The 22,624-nt window shown below is 44.4% G+C and overlaps 2 protein-coding genes across 13 annotated transcripts in view; one reads left to right on the forward strand and one right to left on the reverse strand.

Moving 5' to 3' along the window:
• Positions 1-1,352: 1,352 nt before the first annotated feature.
• On the reverse strand, positions 1,353-15,039 carry LOC127009154 (collagen alpha-1(IV) chain-like). Of its 10 annotated transcripts, none has more exons than XM_050881938.1 (12): positions 12,499-12,656; positions 11,203-11,401; positions 9,045-9,184; positions 8,121-8,266; positions 6,934-7,593; positions 5,796-5,991; positions 5,691-5,711; positions 4,893-5,648; positions 4,594-4,781; positions 3,937-4,080; positions 3,513-3,674; positions 1,353-2,747 (listed from the first exon to the last, which is right to left on the reverse strand). In XM_050881938.1, exons 1-12 carry the CDS (start codon positions 12,506-12,508, stop codon positions 2,517-2,519), a joined length of 2,853 nt encoding a protein of 950 aa, XP_050737895.1. In that variant the 5' UTR covers positions 12,509-12,656; the 3' UTR covers positions 1,353-2,516. The 10 variants fall into 10 exon arrangements, with proteins under 10 accessions (XP_050737895.1, XP_050737894.1, XP_050737892.1 ...); XM_050881937.1 differs by having other exon boundaries at positions 5,691-5,753; XM_050881935.1 differs by having other exon boundaries at positions 4,893-5,711.
• Positions 12,684-22,624, forward strand: part of LOC127009155 (uncharacterized) — a 33,178-nt gene continuing 23,237 nt past the window's right edge. The window contains exons 1-7 of one of the 3 annotated variants that reach the window (XM_050881939.1): positions 12,684-12,732; positions 13,115-13,271; positions 14,671-14,876; positions 16,862-18,239; positions 18,544-18,757; positions 19,143-19,281; positions 20,130-21,393. In XM_050881939.1, the coding sequence (XP_050737896.1) occupies positions 14,805-14,876; positions 16,862-18,239; positions 18,544-18,757; positions 19,143-19,281; positions 20,130-20,291 (1,965 nt within the window). In that variant the 5' untranslated portion in view covers positions 12,684-12,732; positions 13,115-13,271; positions 14,671-14,804 and the 3' untranslated portion in view covers positions 20,292-21,393. Of the gene's footprint in view, positions 12,733-13,114; positions 13,272-14,670; positions 14,877-15,381; positions 15,530-16,861; positions 18,240-18,543; positions 18,758-19,142; positions 19,282-20,129; positions 21,394-22,624 lie in introns of those variants that run through there. The other 2 variants (XR_007761681.1, XM_050881940.1) reach the window with 2 other exon arrangements.

Consider the following 22,624-nt stretch of genomic DNA (forward strand, 5'->3'; position numbering starts at 1 on the left):
GTGTGTGAGGCTTTGCTGTCTGAACATGTGGCTGCCAACAGCACTGGTAAAAGTGCTTGTGTGCAGTGTACCATAAGCAGATTTTTGCCACAGTCTTAAAGTAATGCTGTGACCAGCAACAAAAACCCGTGTGGGGGGCCGCATGAGAGGCTGCTTGATTTGTCTTTAGTAGAGGAAGCTGCTTAGCTGAGAGGAATGATGTCCTCACACTTTAGGAAACTTTGCAGGCACAGATGTCATGATTTGTTGGATGATGGCAAGGCAAAATATTTTTTTCTACTAGTATTTCTCTTTTCCTTCCTTGTGTGTAAAAGGCGATTAAAGAATCCCGAGCTAGGTAGCCATGACCATATAGCTCTATTAAGATTACATAAAAATGCCACTCCTTTCACTGAGAAGCTGCCATTAGCTGGGACTGAACTTACAACCTCTCAGTTGCAAGCACCATACCCACCGAATCTTGTGCCTAATCTAAATGTTGGTAACATAATTACTTACAGTATGAAAAATATTATCAGGATGAATCCTTGAATCATACCTTCTTTGTTCACCTGGTACACAAATCTGTCTCACTGTATCTAAATATTACATCTGGAACAAACATTGATGACTCTCTCAGAGGCCCATGTTCAGATATTAGACTCCTGCCATGGTGGCTGAAGGTGCATGAAGAGAGGGAAAGATGTACAGTTCCTTGTTGAGGGTGTCCGTTTTGTTTAATGTTTGGCCCATAGCACCGGAAGGCTCTCCATGGGGCCTGTTGATCAGCCCCAGACCGTTAGTGGTGCAAGCAAGTGTTTTATAAGGTCACTATTCTTGCTAGACTCATGCTAGAGCTCCACTTATCCTCTTGAAAGTTTCAATAGAGTTTAGGTTCATAGAAGGTCATCAGGACAGCATGTGGGTTGTCTTTGGCCACTGTGTTGACTGAAAATTGTCAGCTGTAGGGGGGGAGCGGGTTACTTGAAGTTGGGTCCTCCAGGACATCACGCCTGCAAGCTGACACACAGTCACTGCCTCTCTACAGTCAGCTCACTAGTATGCATCTTTCACTTGGAACTCATATCACGAAAAACCTGCCTTGGCAGATCGAGCTATTGTGCAATTGTGAATGGTTATAAATCCTGACTTCGGTCTTAGTAACTTCATTTTTGTTGCTCATCTCAACCTTTGTGGAGCACTGTTTTTCCTGATATGAAGGCCAACACTTGGAGTGGTGTGTGTGTGTGCACCACTTGGCCAGCGTGACATGTAGAATTTTTCACCGAGAGCTTTGTATAACCACTGCATCCTTTCATTCAGAAGTTATTACCGAGTGGGACCGAGATTATTCTTGAAAAAATACAAAGGAGAGTGCTGTAAAAATGTAATTAGTCATACATTTTTTTATGTAATGTTTGTTAAAATATTGTTACTTTATAAAATTCTAATATATATGTAGAGTAAATAGTGGATTTGGTTGACTATGAGTGCGACAGAAGGGATGCTAATCTACTGATGCCATTTACAGCTGTACAGACAATTGTTCTAGTAAAGTACTTACATTTTCTCTCTCAGATAATTACACTTATGTGACTTGGATGTGAACAAAACCCACTCTGGCAGACAAAAGATGTCTACCTACCAAATGGTTTTGGTGGACACTGCTGCCATCTTCAGTGTCCACCGGAAGTGTTTGGTTATTAAACATCTTTTGTCTGCTGGTGTGTGTTTTATTCATGTTTTCTCTCTTGCTGTCTGAGCCGGCGTTGTTGTGCCTCCATGTCCAACATTTTAAGTGACTTCATTGTAAGATTTTCCATTGCTCTTTGGAGTTACTCAAATATATTCCTACATTCTCATTCATAGATGTTTGAATTTCTCTTCATGTCAGTTGTACAGGTATTTTCAACATAAAGACGTTGATATTAATCAGAATAAAGTTTGAGGACAGTTATATTTTTAATTAATGATCCACACACACATATATGCTTCTCCAGTGGATTTCCTTGGGTTTAATACTGAAAAATACTGAATTGTGCTGGTGTGTCCACTCCTTTCTTTTCCAGTTATCCACCTGTCAGCAGCTTATGCTAGGAAGGCTAAATATTATACTGCAAGCACACTCAAGGGGAAAGAGGATGAAATTATTTAGTTAGCTATTGAGTGACTGTGCCTCTGAATCTAAAAAGAGCATTTAATATGTCACCCTACAAGAGGCCAAGATTAGTGTCCCTGACCCATGACTCTTGTCTGCATCTGTGTCTGTAACTATGATGGAGCAAGTTCTTTGGTGAGCATCAAGTAATTTGTAATACATGTATGTAGGTAATGTTTTAAGTTCAAATTGCTGAACTTTTGAGTTATGGTGATACTAAGCTTTCCAATTCCTGCCTCAGCCCCGCTTCATGACTTATACCATGTCCAATTTTTCACTGAAGTGTACGTGGAAACAAACATGAACTATGGGTCATGGAATCGTGGATGCCTCACCTAACTGCTTTACAATACTGGAAAAATACAATGCAACTGATGTATTACTGAGGGGCTTCTTTGGGATTTGTGTTGGCAGCCAGTTCTGCTGCTGCCGCTTGAATACATAAATCAGAACAAAACAGCCAATTTTTGGACATTTTGAACTTCCTCCCCAGCAGAGGTGCCCCACAGGTGTGGCACTGGAAGCACTGCGGGTTGGCGTGGTAGCAGTACCCACGGTGGCTGCACCTGTTCTCAGTTGGGCCGATTTTCTCCTCACATGTTTGACACATCTGAAAAGGAGTGTCAGGAAGGAATGTTTAATTACAGGAGGAAAACAAGAGACTTGAATGGAATAAAGCAAGCTGAAGATTTTGTTGTCCATCATGAGAATGAGACACCATGAGAATGCCACCAGAATGTAATGCATCCAGCCCTCTTTGTCTTTTAGGCAACTGTGTGTATTCATGTAAAGGTCATTTTATTAAGGCCAAGTTTAGGGGATTGACCTGTACATATGTTCTCAAGGGGCTTTATATTTTCTCTTCCTATAAGCTCTAGGGGTGAGGGGGGATTTTTGCATGTAGTGTTGAGGCTGGGCTGGGATCCACAAAGCACGTTGATACACGTAAGTTGTGGCTATGTGTACGTAAACTACAGCCCGACCCACAAAGAGGTACAGTGCCGTCTGGCTGGCTTGTGGTTGCCTGGCAGTTATAATCTACTTTGTGGATTGGTCTGTAGCACAGCTTGTAAGGGCATTGTAGGTTATGTGTGTAGGCTTACATATATGTAACCAACAATGCCTTTCATGGATCCCGTCACTGGTCTTCTGCTGCCCTGACTGGGGTCATGTTTTGGAGCTGTATTAATATAGGATCATTATATATTATCTTAAAATATTAAATGTATCAATGATAATATTTTTCAAAAATACATATTTACAGACAACAGACAAAAAGACCTCAAGCATTTGCATTTATTGATTGTGCTTAAATTGTCCCTCTTTACGCTAATATACTGGGGAATATTATTAGGTGTATGACTGCTTTGAATACCTTAGCTAGGCAGGTCATGTAGCAGGACATGCAGTGTGGATAGCCATTCTTGTCCGGCACGTAGCGCTGCCCTGCCAGTGCCTTGTCACAAATGTTGCAACAGTAGTGGTGGAGGTGCCAGTCAGCGTCATCAGCTCGTGTCCAAGAGTTGCCAAAGATCAGCTGGTAAGGAAGACAGAATTTGCTTGTAAAATAAATAAATAAATAAATAAATAAATAAATAAATAAATAAATAAATAAATAAATAAATAAATAAATATATATATATATATATATATATATATATATATATATATATATATATATATATATATATATATATATATATATATATATATAGATAGATAGATAGATAGATAGATAGTGGACGAAGACAAATATGGGTGCAGTGTAGAGGGCAGCTTAAGAGAGTAACACGACATACCTCATCACAAGCTTTGCACCGAGGCATGTCCACAGCCTCTGTGAAGTGACGGCCACAATACACTTTTTCATCTTTGAAGAAATAGATGAGGTCAGCCAGCAGCTCCTTGCAGGTAAAGCAGCAGAAGCAGGCAGGGTGCCAACACTGAAGAAAAGGTTATACCAATCAGTTAAATTATACATATAAGAGAGCTTGTGTTTCACAGTGTCAAGCTTAAGCCTGTATATTTTTTTGTTGAAAAATGGTCACTTTCTCTGGTCCAGCTGTTTCATAGAAAACACCCAAGACTCCCACTCAGCACTTATATACAACACTGGATAGGATCTCATACCACTTTGCTAATGCATACAATCAGTCCTTGCTATGAGTGTCGGTTAATTTCATAAAAGCTTGCAGATAACAATTATACAAATAGTGTAAAACAATCATCCTGTACAAATGAGAGTACTATGAAGAGTCACATGCCAAGCTCATCCCCACTCCAGAAACAACCTGAGTACAAGAATACCCTACACTTACTCTTGGCTGAAAATATGTTGTACGGATAAGAAAATACATATACAGTCATGTCCCACCCTGAGCCATTATATAGTTCCAAAAGGCTGCACATGTATGGATCTTATATTTCATTACTTCAAAAATGTTGAAAATGGTCACCTTATCTGGTCCAGCTCTTTCACAAAAGATTGCCACGTCTCCAACAGTCATGGGAAGGCTACAGTACTGGCAGGAGAACTTGCTCTTCTGTCCCGGCACGGCTCCACTCCTGCCCTGGGACCCCAGCACCTGGCTCTCCCCGGGGAACAAGACAGTCACGTCTGACCCTGGTGCCACTTGAACACCTCCTGAAAGATAACTTACACTGTAATAAAGGCTAATACGAGTAATTCAATAATAAACATGTTCAGGAATACATGAAACTCACAAGAATGAGAGAAGAATCAGTAAGTTCTTACCTGCCAAAGTATCCTTGTAGGCAGCATAGGGTGCTTGAGGAGGTTCTTCCTTTATAACACTTCCTTGTATAGGTGATAGTTGAGGCAAGAAGCCCTTGCCAGCTTCCTTGCCAAGTAATGAACCTGCTGGCTCAGAAGGCCTACAGCTGCCTGACACCTCAGCTGCTTGATGGGCCAGGATGTTGGCGGGCTCTGAGTCGCCTCTGTGGTAGCTGTGGATCACCTTGTCTCGGCCAGGCTGGAGTGGCTGCGCTTCTGAGGCAATGGACAGTGGCTGTTGGGGACCAGCAAGATTATGTAGGAAGCCTTGCCTGCCAGGTATACTGCCTTCTTGGCCTGGCAGGAGGCCTTGTGTGCCAAGTACAAAGCCCTGCTGGCCTGGCAGGGGGCCTTGTGTGTCAGGCACAATGCCTTCCTGGCCTGGCAGGGGGCCTTGTGTGCCAGGCACAAAGCCTTCCTGGCCTGGCAGGGAGCCATGTGTGCCTGGCACAAAGCCTTGCTGGCCTGGCAGGGAGCCTTGTGTGCCAGGGACAAAGCCTTCCTGGCCTGGCAGGGTGCCTTGCATGCCTGGCACAAAGCCCTGCTGGCCTGGCAGGGTGCCTTGTGTTCCTGGCACATAGCCTTGCTGGCCTGGCAGGGGGCCTTGTGTGCCAGGGACAATGCCTTCCTGGCCTGGCAGGGTGCCTTGTGTGCCTGGCACATAGCCTTGCTGGCCTGGCAGGGGGCCTTGTATGCCAGGGACAATGCCTTCCTTGCCTGGGAGGGTGCCTTGTGTGCCTGGCACAAAGCCCTGCTGGCCTGGCAGGGTGCCTTGTGTGCCTGGCACAAAGCCCTGCTGGCCTGGCAGGGTGCCTTGTGTGCCTGGCACAAAGCCCTGCTGGCCTGGCAGGGTTTTTTGTGTGCCTGGCACAAAGCCCTGCTGGCCTGGGGTGCCTTGGCTGGAGGCACTTTGCATCCTTGGTGTTTGGATGTAGCCATACACAGAGGCTGGAGGAGGCGGCCAGACACCAGCAGAGCCAGAGGTGTGTAGGAGGGGCGGCTCCCCTTCATGGACTCCGCCGGCTGAGGGGCCAAGCTGTGGCTCGCCTGTGGTAGGCACCTGTGTGGCAGAAGATGAACAGTTTTCAAGATGTGGCTGAAAGTCACCTGAAAGTCATACTAACTTACATGGTTTTTAACTATTTCTACATTTGAGTGATATTTACTGGTTTCCCCTTTCCGCATAATTAATCTTACTGTTGACTTTCATAGAGAAAACAAATACTGGTAACTAAAGCAGTGTTATAAAAAGCATACGCGAGGCTTAAATGCATACTGATACTTGCTGAAGTACAATTCATCTCCCTTAACCACTGAGTTACTGTCTTCCTGGGGCCATCAGTCCACTACTATGAACATCATAAAACTTACTGAATGGCTTGACCACTTCAAATATATAGCAGCTCATATGTTACACAATCATTCAGGAAGAAGCTGCGAAAAGTAAATTTTGTCTAATTTTTCAAACATTACTTTTCCCTATGAGAATGCACAGTAAGTCAAAAGTTTTGGCTTTTGTTAATAAATGTAGTGTACCAAATGAAGAATAAATTGGATCTTTTACACTAATTTTTCCAAATGATAAATAAAACTTGTGTTGTGTTGGGGAGGCGGTGGCTGAACAGGTAGCGAGACAGCCCTACGTTCAGGAGGACGTGAGTTCAATCCCCGACCGGTGCCACCAAGCTGGGATTTTTCCGCCGCCGCCGAGTGGCTTAAAACTACCCACATGCTGTCCAGAAGACCACCTATCAACCCGGACTCTAGATTCTAGGATTAAAGATGAGCTCTGGGAGGGCAGCGTGAGCCAATGCAAGATGGCGCCACTATAAACAGTTGCCTGTGCCAGAACGGGCTGGGCCGACCATCAGGCCCCACCGGGAAGAAGCCTTAGACCGACCATCAGGATCACCGGGAAGAAGCCTACTGGCGCAATAGGCCAAGACGTTAAAAAAAAAAGGGCATATATGTGATACAATCATTGCAGGCCCACTGAACTCACCTCTTTACTCCCAGCCAAATTTAGTCCTGAAAGCTGTCCTGCAACGCCTCCAACACCTTGTCCTGCAGCCCTCAGCAGGTGGGCGGTCCCCGGCGCCACACCGTAGGGCTGACTGGAGGCCACGTTGTACCTTCCTGACCCACTGACCATTCCCTCCATGAATGCCTTGAACCCTGGCTGCCTGGTGTCCTCTTTGGGTCCTGTTTGCTGGTGCTGCTGGTCTAATGGCTGGTGCAGAGGTGGTGCAGAAGGCACTGCATATCTATCTGCCCCTTCTCCAAACAAGGGATCACCCATTGTGGTTGCTGCAGGGTACTTACCACCACTAACAGTTCCATCAGAGATGCCCACCTGACTGTCCTTTGGTGGATAGCTTTGTAAGGGCTGAGCAGGATAGTTCTGACCAGCAATATTTCCACCAGCAGTGCCAAGGTGGCTGTCCCTTTGTGGATGGCTCTGTAGGGGCTGAGCCATGGAGGGCGGTGGCAGGCCAATGATCTCCTGCACGATGCCCTGTCCGGCCACCTGCGTCTTGATGCGCTCCAGGTATGCCTCGAAGGACTGGAGCTCCTCGGCCGGCATGTTCTCACAGCGCTGGCTGGCGTCCATGTCATACAGGGGAAGCTGCTGCTCTAGCTGCTTGCGGCGCTCCTTAGCTGCCTGTTGGCATGACAAACACACTTATAAGTCGATAATTACGAATTCTTTCATTTCAAATTTTTACGTCTAGCACATTTGTGAATATTCCTGCCATAGACATCGATTGTCACACACTGACTCCACTTCAGAAGATGCAGTACTGTACCTTGGTGCTCAGGCTACAGAAGGCTGCCTTGTGGTGCTGCTCAATACGTAGGTGACATGAACATTGTAAACTACTTCAAATGGCCTCGTCCACAACGTTGCTTTTTATTTATTATTTTTCTTACATCAAAGGAGACAGCTCAAGGGCACCAAAACAATACAGCACCAAAAAAGTCTGCTAGTCTGCTCCAATGGAAGCAAACAAAATAAGAGGGTGCAGGGAGCAGGACATCAATGGAGGGAGTGGTTGGGGTCCCTATCTACCACCCAGAGAAAGGAAATGTAATATTGAATGAAATGAAATGAAAAGAATTACTATATATTAATAAAACCCAAGAGATAAAACATTTACTAAAAAAAAGCTAAAATGCTGAGTTACTCACCTCCGAGCCGGCCACGGGCCTCTTCTCCTTGGGCAGCAGGGCCATGTAGCGAGCTGCCAGGTTCCTCTCGGTGTTTGGCGGCACCCAGTCAAACGTCACCTTCTCTGCCTTGCCAGTCTCTTGGTTGACCATTTCTAAAGCATTTCCTGTAAATGGTCCTTTGTGACAAGGTCTGTGCACACACCAGAATGTCCAGGTATTAGAAGAAAAGGTTTTGCACAATACAGGAAGAAATATTTCAAACTCTCCAATAACCTTTGCTCAAATATCTATTCATTACTCTGTTTTACTTTGAATTTTTCAACAATCTACGTTCATACTAGCGCCTCAGTGGTGCAGTGGTTAGTGTCCCTAACTATAAATATGCGGAAAGTTGGAAAGTTTCGTTTCTCTGGTCATATGCCGGAGAGAGACAGAAGGGGAAGGAATTATAAGAGAAAGGAACAGATCCCAGGAGACGGGACACAACCCCCGATTAATACCTGGTGCCCATTCACTGCTGGGTGGACAGGGGCGCAGGGTATCGGAAAAGCCGCCCAAATTTTTCCACTCCGCCCAGGAATCGAACCCGGGCTCTCTCGGTTGTGAGCCGAGTGTGCTAACCACTGCACCATGAAGCCCCCCTATAAATATGCGGGCCCGGGTTTGAATCCCGGCTTGGGCAGTTGGCGTGCAGCCTACCCAGCTGTTCATCCTTCCTTCCAATTCTCTTTTTGATTTAGTTTTCAAGGGCAGGGTTTACACTAACTGTTTGTCCTAGACAAATGTACTCTTCCACTCTCTCAAGTTTCAAGCCTGTCAAGTGTAAGGTGGGTGCCTGCATGACTGCTGATGTATGGGTGAAATAGAAGAGAGTGATTACAAAAATGTATTAAAACTTTAGTGTCAGTGTGGCAAGGATGAACACAAGGCACTGGAGCCAACCATAGGAAAACTCCAACTCCTCTTTCTTGGTGCGTGCCGGGCGGTCAAACAGCTTGCCAATCACAACCTTGCCGATGTCCTGGTCATCATCCTCCACCTCATGATCGTCCTTCCCACAGCGACAGTTCATGCATATCTTCCTGTGGTTTGTAAACACTGATTTGTAAACTGGTTAGAGATAAATCTCAGTCTCACAGTAGTGCAATAACTTGGCTGTAGCCTAACCATACTGTACACACTAATGCAAAAGGCAATTTTTTGAAGTTTTTTTATGAACAAGTTTAAGGGATAACTTTTACTTGCTATGTGATTACATGCGTAACAAAGGAGCTTGTGTAGCAGTAGGTAAGTATGAAGGTGGTCAGGGTGGTGGTGGGGATTGTGATGAGCCACCAGCACTTTGGCTGGTCACAAAAGTGCTCAAGAAAACCCTCGAATACTCAAATCTTTAACTTTAACGGGCTACCCCATGGATATTCAAATCCATGGATGTTAGATCCACGAATACTGAGGTTTAACTGTACTTAACCATGTGCAATGAATACACAAGGTCCTGATTGAGGGTATCAGTAATGCAGTCAGATAAGCATAAAAAATATAAAAATGCAAGAAAAACGGAATCTCACAGGAATAGCATAGGACTTGGCTGTAAAAAACATAATATTTAACCATGCATAATGAATACAGATCACTGGTGAGGGTATTAGTAACAGAGTCAGATAAGCACCAATAATATAAAAAAGCAATACAAACAATCTCAAACGAATAGCATATGACCTGGGTGTAAAAAATAGACTATTACATACTTAACCATGCATAATGAATACACAATATCCCATCAAGAAGGTACATCAGTAACACACTCAGATAAGCACCAATAATATAAAAAAGCAATACAAACAATCTCAAACGAATAGTATATGACCTGGGTGTAAAAAATAAACTATTACATACTTAACCATGCACAATGAATACACAATATCCCATCAAGAAGGCACATCAGTAACACACTCAGAGAACTGCCAAAAATGCAAGAAAGTGACAGGAACAGAACTTCACAGGAACAGTGTATGACTTGGCTGTAAAAAATATACTGGTTAACCATGCATGGTGAATACACAAGATCAAGTCTGAAGGTATTAGTAACACAGTCAGATGAGTGCCAAAAGTACAGCAAGCAAGATAACAGAATCTCACAGGAATACTCTATGACCTCACTAAAAAATATACCTGACAGTGGAAAACTCTCATCCTGAGGAGGGCTTGTGCCTCAGCCTGCCAGGACAGAGCCTTAGTCCATTGAGCTATGGGAGTGTTATAATAATGTGTGTGTGTGTGTGTGTGTGTGTAATTCACCTCTTGGTCAGCCGTTCCCCTACGGAAGAGCACAGAGCTCATAGTACCGATCTTTGTGTGTGTGTGTGTGTGTGTGAATTTGCTCACATGGGTTTTCTGTAACTAATTAAGACAAACACAGGAGGTTGTTGGTTCATGCAAAGTCATGCAGCACAAGAGAAGCCTTACATGGCATCACTAGCTGCCTCTGGCCGTCCAAGCCTGTGTGCTGCTGCCGGGGTGCCCTGAGAGCTGGCCACCTGCTGCCCCACACACAAGGCATACAAAAGGCACAGGCCACATAACACTGATGGACAGTCAAGGTTTGGGAAGGAAAAAGGGAAGAAAGACATTAGTAAAATATTTTGATGACCAATGGCTGGAGAAATGAGAAAGGCAAGGAAAATGGGAAAATTAGTGAGTGATTGTTATGCATTGCCCATTATTAAGCTGCTCAAAGCTGTTTTTCTTGCTGGTCAAAGGCTGGAGAAAATAGGCGAAGCAGCTCAAGAAAATTGTTAGTAATGAGAAGTGTGACATTATCTTGCTGGCTCCATCATGGAACTGAGAAGCTATTTTGGCACAAGCTCTGAAGCAGAGCCAGTATCTGCAGGGCGTCCCTTATTCTAAAGGTGATTAACTGTTACCATAATAAAGTAATACTTGTGATGATACAAAGAAAGACTATTATAGAGTATCAGAGAACATTTCAACTTCCTCCCACCAAGATGTAGGCCTGCAATTAGGACTGTGCATAATTATCCTAAACCTAAATATTACTATTATGGCTATAGATGTACACTCCTACAGCTGTCCTCCTCACCTCCAGAAGTGCAGCTCAAACCCCGGACATTTGTCGCCACACTTCTTGCACTTGGCACCGGCCCCGAGGTCGTGGGCCAGGCGGAGGTGTCGCTTCCTCCGGTTCTCAATGTCAAAGATGTAAGGGTTGGGCTTGATGCTCCCCACCTCTCCAGACATGGTGGTGGTGGTGGTGGTGGCAGGGGTGGGTGGGTTACCTTCTGTGGAGAGACTTTCTGATTAGCTGATTTAGTTTTCCAGCAGTTTTTTGCAAGGATTACACTCTTGAGATGTCCATGAGCGTAAAGCCTTTGTGGAAGAATGCTGCAGCCTTCCTAGGGTCAAATACATTCTGAAACAGCCTGCAAGCTATGCAGTAATGGTAATTACTCAAAGGATAACACAGTACATTGCAAAGCTATTATGTATGGTCTTTAAGCCCACCATAAGTTTCTATACATTATACAACTGTAAGATACTTCACTATAAGCTACTCAAGACATACTCCTTTTTTATTTTTAATATCATATGATCACTTTTCCTAAAGGACATTGGTGCTGTACTCCTCTTTTCAAAGTGGATCCTTGGTGAAGATGAGGTCCAGTCTTGATGGAACGTCATGTCTTCTGATCCCTATTGCATCCTTCACCCGCTGCATCATCATTTTATTTGATGTCAACTTCAATAATCGATTACCCTCAGTACTTTCCTTTCCTACAGACTCAAATGTTTCCCAGTTGAAACCTCCCATCATTAATACTTTATTACTTTTTTCTATCAACTCCAAACTTGCTTTGCATCTATCTATTTGTCCAGTAGTTTGTCTTGGGGGGGTATGGCTGACTGTCTACTGCAGGGGTTCCCAACCTTTTTGTTCCTCTGTACCCCTTGGGCATTTTTTTAGGTTCCCGTGTACCCCTAAAAATTTAGGATAAAAAAAACATGAAATTGTAATATTTTGATATTATTTTAGAATGAAATCTGTATGTGTAGACTGATGAGGGAAAAAAAAAAAGAGAGAAAAAAAAAAAGTGCAATTTGAGTGCAGATTACAACACCATGTATTGTACAATTATGGTTATTCTCTCGGACCCAATGTACCCCCTGAAAAGTGCAAATGTACCACTTGGGGTACATGTACCCCAGGTTGGAAACCCCTGGTCTACTGCATGAGACAAAGCTGGGGGATATGACTTGACTGCCTGCTGCATGAGACAATGCTGGGGGATATGGCTGACTGTCTGCTGCATGAGACAAAGCTAACATGATGGATGGACAGCAGTGCTTATGGTGTCGAGGAGGCTGTATCAGGCATTACCTTGTGACATTGTGTAACTCTTCAAGTGCCGGGTGAAGAAGCTGTGTCTAAGTGCGTGTGTATCTTTTGGGGATTCTACAAAAGCTTAGGGGTGCCCTGATACACTCCTTATCTAGCTGTTTATTAGTCACTGCCTGATAGTGTGATAAGACCCAGGCTTTGAGGCTTGTGTCTGTTTCTGTGTGTACATCTGTCTGTCTGTCTGAGTGACCAACGAGGAGTGACAATCTGACTGTCTATCTGTTTCTGTTTATCTTTCTGCTTGGCTATGTCTGTTTCTCTCTCTCTCTTTTACTCTGGTTATCTGTCTGTCTGTCAGTTACTTGGTCTGTATGTGTATGTGTGTCTGTCTGTCTGCAGTCAGTCAGTCTGTCTGCCTCTATTTACTTATTACAAAGGGGATGGGGCAGCAAAAGGTGTAAGAATATAATATTACATTGTCCACTTTCCCTCTCTGCTGCTCCACATGAATTTTCAAGGGACTCAAGGCTCAGATGTTAAGAATCTATACTTAGTTGCTCTGTCTATTAATGTTTTTTTCTATGTAAATGGGTCATGAGTAAGTTACTTTCTCATTGACATTTACTTAACTTTTTTTCTACTGTTCCCATTCCAGTGGCCACAGTAGGTCAAGTGATTCTATTTCTCCCTGTCCTCTGCATCTCCCTCTGTGATGCCAACTGCCTGTATGTCCCCACACCCTAGTCCATCAACCTCCTCTTTGGTTTTCCTCTTGCCTGGCAGCTCCAGCATCCTCCTCCCAAATATCCATGGTTAGTGAAATGCCCAGACTTATCATTAAAATTCCTATGACACAGGATTAGAATGTATTCATAAAATAATTAATAAGGTACAGGTAATGGTGTGCAATCATGATTTTCATAATAGGGACAATCGTGCTACGTCTGAAGAACCATGATGTTATGTTATAAAATTCCTTTTTCAGGTTAAGGGAATTATTAATGTTGCAAATGTTTACTGGGTGGTTAAGATTCGTTTTAGGACCATACCAGTATCTCATTACCTGCTATATGAAACATCAGTAGCTCTTCATATATCTTTTATGCAAACCTTCAACAGTCATGGAAACACTTTGAAAATCCAATGCAAGGACTTTTTTTTTTACTCTTGAAAATAGGGGATAATGTTTATGGAAGTGTGTCACCTCCTCTGGCGACGGTGCAGCCGGTGTTGCGAGAAATACATTCTCGCTGAAATAAGTCACATATATATGTAGGGGGGTCCAGGTGGGGCTAGGCCCCCCTGGTTAGAAGGGGGAGTTGAGGGGGGTGCAGCCCCCCCCCCATTAGTAGGTCGTAAAGTTCGGTTGGAGTAGTTTTAATATGCTCCCTGACCCTAAACCCTCTGCGAGCCATTTTGCGGCTGCAGCATCGCCGCGGCCGCCGCCAGAGGAGGCGACGCGCTTTCGTAAACATTATTCCCTATTTTCAAGAGTAAAAAAAAAGTCCTTGAATTGGATTTTCAAAGTGTTTCCATGACTGTTGAAGGTTTGTAGAAAAGATATATGCAGAGATAGTGATGTTTCAAAAGGTAGATAATGTAATACTGGCACGGTCCTAAAACTAATCTTTACTGTTTACGGTATTAATAATTTAAAGATATTCCTTGTTGCCAAGTGCTTACTTCACTCTGAGTAACTTAAAACTCAATATGGTATTTCCATTTCTAATTAAGCGCTAATTTTGTTACAGATGAGTAGGTAAGGATTTAAGAGTTGAGTGTACTCCACCCAGAACCACCTCCCCACACATGTCCAGACCATCTCTCTCTCCACTCCTTACATACTCCACCCAGAACCACCTCCCCACACATGTCCAGACCATCTCCCTCTCCACTCCTTGAATACTCCACCCAGCACCTCCACTCCACACATGTCCAGACCCTCTCTCTCTCCACCCCTTATGTACTCCACCCAGCACCTCCTTTCTACACATGTCCAGACCCACTTCCCCTCCTCTCCACACATGTCCTGACCCTCTCCCTCCCCACTTCTTGTGTACTCCACCCAGCACCTCTCCACACATGCCCATCCCTCCACTCCTTTCCATTGTCTCAGACCTGGAGTGTCCCTTCAACATATTCATTCCTGTAATCTTAATCCTGGCATCTTCAAAGTGTGCCACCTCCAGCTGTACCTCTGTCTGCCGTCAGTGCCCCCCACACTACCTACACAAGTACCCCCTGGCAGCTGTCCGTCACAATCAGCTGCGGATTGCGGACAGGACATGCATATGAGTGTGTGTGTGTGAGCGGGAGGACTTGACCCCCACGGCCTGACCACGTGCATGACCCGTCTGTGCCTGCCAGCCAGTGCCCTCCTGGGGGTGTACACTGGGGCATCACTGGGGTACATTTTGGTAAGCATACGTGCCTCTGCTTATCACAGGTGTTATCGTGCTGACTTGCAAGGTGTGTGCGGCGGGCGGCGGGCGAGTGACAGTCAGCGGCCCCGCCCCGCCCTTGCCTGCCTGACGCAAGATTCACGACATGCCATTCCCATCAGGTCATCGCTATTGTGGCTCTGTTCGGCTTTTAGAGAAACTAATACATGAACATCAACGTTTTCTCGAGCCTTCCATTGTCTGTATTTCCTCCTGTCTCTATGTGACCTGAACTTGAAGATGTCGATCAGTGGAGGCAAGCAAAGTGTACAGAGCTCAGTGCAGGGTACGTGAAGTATATAAGTGTGCGTTGTGAAGTGACTTATAAGAGTGCGTAATGAAGTAGAGAAGTGTAAAGAAGTACCAATTAAAGAGGAACAGCTCAGAAGAAGAATTAAAGAAGTGTACGGACAGAGCTCAACGTGCAGGGTGAAGTGTAGCTATAAGTGTGGGCAATGAAGTAACTATATAAGAGTGCATAGTGAAGTAGAGAAGTGTAAAGAAGTACCAATTAGGAGGAGCAGCTCAAATGAAGAAGAAGAAGAAGAAGAAGACCTTCCCCAGTCAAGACCAAGAACTCTCCTCGTGTAAACAAGCGGGAGTCAGCTGGCAGTCCGCGGCACACACGAGTAAGGCTTAAATATTGTTATTAATGCTATTATTGGTTGTCAATCATTGCCATGTACAGGGTTTTGTGCATGTGGTCTGATGGGAGGGGCTGCCATGCCACACGAGGGCACACTACACTGGTAAACGAACAGGAGAGTCAGTCCATCGCGGTACCTGGATTTCTTACTTCTATATACATATATACGAGTAATACTATTGTTTGTGTTATTATTAGTTCTCAGTCACTGCCATGTACAGGGTTTTGTGCATGTGGTCTGATGGGAGGGGCTGCCATGCCACACGATGGTACAATACACGTTAAACAAGTAGGAGCTAGTCCATTGGGGTACATACGAGTAAGACTATTGTTTGTCCTGTTATTAGTTCTCAGTTGCCGCCATGTATAGGGGTCAGGGAGGATGAATGGCTGGGTGAGCTGCACACTGACTGATTGCCTGGGCTGGGGTTTGAACCTGGGCCCACGGATTTGTTGCTAAAATTGACCTCTCTTTTGGCCACTATTTTTTTCTTTTGTGGGAGCAGCGATTAGTGAGCTTTTTTTCCACACTTTTTTTTGTTGTTGTTGCCCTTTAGCTGCTTCCTTTCCTGTAAATAAAAAAAAAATAAGGCATGCCAAACACTTCACCACATCAGCACTATATTAATTCTGAACTACTTGAACAGTGATGTAATGTCCGGAATTATTATAACCGTAAAGTTCCTCTAATTAAGGAAATATTATATTCGCTATTAACATTTCACTGAGTTACCTGAGATTTAGTGAAACTGATGGCATTTTGCTGTATAATGTTACAGTTTGAAAAATTTAGGTGACACTTTGCTGTATTATAAATGCAATATATCTTGAAAGGCTGACATTTCCTTTATGTATGACTCAAGTTTGTCCTGAGCAAATTAGTCAGCCCGCCCGAGTGGTTGTGACAGTTTGGTGGAGTGTGGCTTGGCCTGAGTAAATAGCTCCTGAGGAGAGGCACTTTACCAGAAAATTGCTGTATGTAGTAATTGTAATAACCTGTATCTGCAGCCCTTATTAACCCATCCGTTGCAACTGGCACAGATTTCGCCTTCACTGGTAGCCTGGTAACATACCAGGTCTTTCTCTGCCGCTGTGGTGGATAGTGGAGTGTTTCCCATGTGGTACTGGTATGGTGATTTCCCCTCCCAAGGTGCATGACCTTACAGCCACTTTTTGTTCCATTCCTGTAGCTTGGTGAGGTCTTCTTGTGGGAAATCCACAGTCATGGGGTTAAGAATCACCCTTTACAAATGGCACGGGTCCCTTAAGTGTCTTCTCTTTATAATAGTATTTCTAATCTTGTTTTCTTTTTCAGGTCACAATGCTAAATCAGGCATTTTGGAGGAATGGAGCTTGGCTACTGCACTTTCAACTTCGGAGCAAATTAAGGGTTGAAGTTTGCTACATCCAACAGTATTGTGCTCTGAAGAAGGAAAAATGTGTAGATGATTATAAGTCATTAGCTGTCAGTGCTGAAACAGAGGCAGATGGAGGTGTTTCTAGAGAGGCAGAACTTTCTTATTTTGCTCCTGAAGCAGTAATCCTTCAGGAACGACCCCGGAGCAAGCACATGGGGAAACCTCCACTCAGGAAAGCATTATCCTACACAAATAAAATGCTCTATGGTCCACTCCTAGAAACAGCAGCTGAGAAGAGGAGGAGGATCAAGGCAGAAGAGGGTGTGGATGAGAGCACACAGAGGACCAGGAAACGTAAAAAGGGCCAGAAGAAAAAGCCACCTGAAATTGTTGAACCTCTTCTATGGAAGCCAGAAAATGCACACCTCCAGGGACTCTTACCGGTCTCTGGGGCAAAATATGTTGATAAAGTACAGGTGTGTAAAGTTGAGGTAAAACAAGACTTTGAGATGGGCGGTTTCTCTGTTACAAGGAAAAAAAAGCCTAAGAGTAAAATGTTGGTTTTTAATAAGTCAAGTAACAATTCTTTAAAGTTTGATAGGTCCCTGTTGAAAGATGCTCCCACAGTCCAAAAACTTTATGTTGCTTCTTGGCATGAAGAGAAAGAAGTCACTGTGTCCTCTGGCACAGATAGAGACACTCCTGATAAAATTGACGTGACTTCCGGGAGCCAAGGAAAAGAATCGAATGTGTCTTCCAGCACCTATGAAAACACACCGCCAGAGGAAGGCAGTCAGGCTAACGAAGCTGACGTTCCATCTGAGGACATCTTGGAAAACAATGTTAGTGAGAATAACTCTAGTGGAAACACTGCCATGGCTTGTAGTGATTCAGATGTAAATGATAAAACCTTGGCTTGCAGTCCCTCAGATCTTAAAGGTGACACCACAGCATGCAGGTCCTCAGACCTTAAGAGTGAAAAAGATCAAGGAATACAAGCTTTAGAATCATACAGAGAGACGTCCTCACTCCTTCACGTTGATAATGCAAAATTCTCATCTGCTCCAAGTGTTATTGATACAGCTATGATAGAAAACTTCCCGCTGGAGAGGACTGACGTGCAAGGTGTACAGCACAAGACTCCCGTGAATGTCGGCGACACAGGCGACAACATCTTCACCATTGGAATGTTTGACGGAGGCTACCAAAGGCTGCCCAGTGTGAGCAAGATCCTGGAGGCCACAATGTCCGAGGAGAACAGACGAGTCCTGGAGAGGTGGAAGGCAAAGATGATCAAGCAGCTTGGTGAGGAAGGCTTTGAGGAGTACAGGAAGGGTGAGTATGCTCTGTGATGGATCTACTCTGAAGATGTAGCTCTAATTCCCTTCATTATGCACCCTCTAAGATTTGCTGTTTGTAGCCTGGGACAGCATCCTAGGGTGAACAAGGTGACATGCTCTCTGCAGTGTCCTTATTGAATGATGAAGTAGTAGTAGTAGTAGAAGTAAAAGTAGTAGTAGTAGTAACAGCAGCAACAGCAGTAACCCATAGAATAGTAGTATTCATGTTATGGTTGTGAATACTGATACATATCTTAGACCAATGGCTGCCTGATTTAATGATGGTCCTTTCCTTCCAGAACTGTTTGACAAGGGCAAGCTGCTGCATGGCTGCATACACTCAGAGCTGACAGGCGTGAGTCCCGGAGTGGAAAACCTGCCCAGCGTGCAGGGTGTCTGGACCAGCATCTCCCACGTCCTGCCCAGCATAACCAATGTGTCCGTGCTGGAGAGCCGCTTGGTGCACCCCTACCTCCACTACCAGGGAGCCGTGGACTGTGTGGCCACATACAAGTAAGGACTAGTGTGCTGTACAGTGTAAGGAGTTCGATCAGTGGCAGAAGTATACTGCACTCAAGTTTATTAACCCAAGCGGTTGTGAGTCAATCCAAAATTGAAGCTAAATACATTTTAAAGGTGATTTCCTACACTTCAGGATTCAGACAGTTGTACATATATATATATATATTATCAAGTAAGTCTTTAACTTATGTAAACTCTTAACACTTGGCTACATATGGTAAAATACTCCATTTATCAATTATTTGGTTTAGAAAATGTAAGTTTCTAGCATTTTCATTGCCTTTTCTGATTCTAAACAATGATGTGCAACTTCTAGCAAATGACCCAATATGATGTGACGGTGGTAGTGGTGGTGAGGAATTTACTTGGTTTTCAGAGGTATGCCGGTCCTCATTGACTGGAAGACGTCCACCAAGCCCAAGTTAACACTGAATTCCATGTTTGATAATCCACTGCAAGTTGCTGCCTACCTCGGTGCCCTCAACTATGACAGCAATTATCAGCTTCCTCAGCAGGTGAGAAAACACTATTATCTTTGAGCTCTTTCCACTTCAACACTAAACTAGACTGCATGTGTTCCAGTGTGTCACAAACAATACTCGCCCCATGGCAGTAGCTTCTTGTTACCGACACATCGTCTTCTGTCATCTGTTTAACGTCAGATTTTCCCATGATCCCGTGTGAGGAGACAGCTGATGACATGCTTCCAACTATTTGTGTCCATTGCCTCAGGCTCTCCAATGCCCAATGCTGCCAAATCCTTCTCAGCACACTGCCTCCATGTCTTCCTTTGGCTGCCTTCTGTCCCAACATCTCTTCCCAATGCCTCACCATCCCCCTCCTCTTCATGTGTCCAAACCACCTCCATCTCCTTACTCTCCATTGGCTGCACCAGTATACCTGCAGACCTGGACCAACTCCAACACTTTGTAATTATTGATGATAACCAAAAATACTTATGACTTAGTTGCCCACTTAATGTCATCATGATAAACGAATAGGAAGTAAATGAATAAATGCACTGCCATGTTCTTTATAACAAACACTGAAGTGGGGTTTACACATGTAGGTATAAAGTACTTTTATATGCAGTCTTGTCATTGGGTGACTCCAACATGCATTGCCTGAGTTTCCAAAGGCTTTATTTTATATTACCACCAAGGGATGGGTGTCAGCTCATGAATTATAGAAATCAGAGCTAACAGAAAACCATGTGGAGATGAAATTATAGCATTATCTCAGGGAGGATGGAGTATAATAACATCACAGAGAAATGGATGATATTTGGGGAGACTTTTGTCTTTTAACAGACTAGTAATGACTGATGATGATGATGATGAAGGTGTACATGTTTTCTCTGCAGGTTGAGTCAGCGATGGTTGTGGTGGCCTATGATTCTGGGCTGCCGGCACACGTTCACATCCTAGACAAGGAGAAGTGTCAGACGTACTGGAGGCTGTGGTGTGCCAGGCTGCTGCAGTTCTGGAGGCAGCTGCAAATCAGGGAACCTACAGGATCTGTCTAGGTATATAATAGACTCTTTCTTTAACCCCTATAGGGCGGATGACGGGGTTTTTCCGGTTGCCACGTAGAGAGCAGGTGACAGGTGTTTCCATTTGTCACGTAGAGGGCGGGTGACGGATTTTTCTGGTCTGCCTTTTTCCGCTGCAGTTTTGAAGTTACATGGGAATTTATAGGTCAGTGCGACTCCTAGGCTGCCACACAACTCTTCCGTGCCATTCTCATTGTTTCTGTGACTGTTACAATGGCAGGAGGAGAGTTTTTCGTATATTCCTCTCCTAATTACATGCTTGAGTGTCCACAGAAAACGACCTCCACTCCTCATAAGCACTGTGCCAACCTGTGCACCGCTGCGAACACAGGCTGACTGAGAGCTTAAAGTTACTGCACTTCATCACATCACCACGGAAACACCACGTGACATAGAGACTTCGGGTTTGTGGCAGATTGAAGAGGAAAGATGGATAAAGAGAATGCTCACAAATTTAAGGCTACTGGGTCAGGGAGAGCCATGAAATTGATAATGGAACGTGAGCAATTTTCGGGAAAATGTCAGAACATTACCGTACGGGGAGGACCGTTTTCACCTTACACCCCCTGCCCTTTAGAGGTTAAGGAATTCCTGATTAAGGTAAAGCTGGGGGCATACACTACAGTTGTGTATGGCCTCAGCGCTTGTCTCCATCACATTAGCCCTTGAGCCTGTGGCGGGGAAGTTACGTGTGACACTTGGGTTACCACAGTTTACCTTCCTCAGGTTTCCCCAGGTACCCATTTATCCACCAGCCCAAATAGGAGGATAAACAGGTTGGGTGTGCTGTGCTCCAATTACTTGGTATGTGATTCAAACCCAGGCCCATGGACTCATGGGTTAAATCTACTGAAATTAACAATATTTATAATCTTAATTTGATAATTTTGATGTTATTTGGTAAACAAATTCTTTAAGCAATTAAGACATATTTTGAGCGAAACAACATTGATGTACTACAGACAATGATGGAGCCCCTCGTAGGTATCTGTCAACACCTCTGGGCGTATTGAGCTTTCTCTTGTAATAACTTTGTGTTCCCTCAATTTAGTTTTTAAATAAAAGGTTTATTATATTTTTTACTATCTGTGCCTGTACCTGTGTGGGGGGTAGGAGAGCACCACTGCCCTGCCAATCATACCCCTGAGAGTGGACATGGCGAGGCTCTCTCTGAGATGAGGAGACCTGGCATTGGAGAGACCAGTAGTGGAGGTTATACCCACTATTGGTCAGGCCAGAGTGATGGTGCCTGTTTTAAAGGAGTAACCATAGCCATTTCTAGCTGACTCCAATCCACTGTTGTTGGGGTTGCTCCAGTTGATGAGTGTATGATGCTGGTGAGGTTGAATCAATCTTTGAGATTTATATCACGTATTGCATGCCCCTACTGATATGTATGAACTTGAGGAGAAAGATGTTCTATGCCAAGCTCGACTCTATAGTCGTCAACCAGTGCCCTCTGCATGAAACATTCATTGTCAATGCATCTACTGACACACAGAGAGCTGGCTACAAGCTATGTGTTGATCTCTATGCCTCTGGCACCAGAAATGTAAACAGCTCATTCCATTTGAACTTTGCCAAGTCCAGAAGGCTGAGGATTGTGGGTTCCTGGTTCTAGAGGTAGGTATTTGCTGCTGGACATGGTATGGTAATGCTTGTGCTTCCTGTCTTACTGTCTTGCTGTGAGGTATGAACACTGAATAGTGACTTAGAGAGCTGTGTTTATATCTAAGGTGCCAAGTGCCTTTGTAGGATCATGTGGTATTGCTGGTATGCCTTCGTGTTACCAGTTTAGTCTGTAAGGGCCAATTCTGGCTCTATGGGCATGTGGCACTTGTCCCGGATGTTGATCCTGCTCACAGATTTGTTTTTGTACGAGACAACCCTGTGTGACGGAGACAGAGGGGACACCCACGTAACTCACGGATAAGGCAAGTTGATTGATCCTGGCAGGAAGGACTTGAGATATATAGGATAGCTGTGTGTGAGCATGCTCAGGGGACCATCAGGAATGAATTTCTTTCTTACCAGGCAAGGTAAGAAGTCAGAAGTGGAGATGGTGAGTGAGTGAAGTGGCCTCTGGCCTTATGTTCCCTGTTAGTTAGTTAGTATATATGAAGAAATTTTTGTCAGTAATTGCAAGTGACAGGGTAGTGGTGGAGAGTGAGCTGAGGCTGTGCCAAGAATATGAACAATATGTTTTATTTATAAAGGAAGGGTGCCTAAGGGTGAGCTGAGGCTGTGCCAAGAATATTTATAAAGGAAGGGTGCCTAAGGGTGAGCTGAGGCTGTGTCAAGAATAT

Source organism: Eriocheir sinensis, chromosome 40, assembly GCF_024679095.1.
Source record: "Eriocheir sinensis breed Jianghai 21 chromosome 40, ASM2467909v1, whole genome shotgun sequence".
NCBI classification, from domain to species: Eukaryota; Metazoa; Arthropoda; class Malacostraca; order Decapoda; family Varunidae; genus Eriocheir; species Eriocheir sinensis.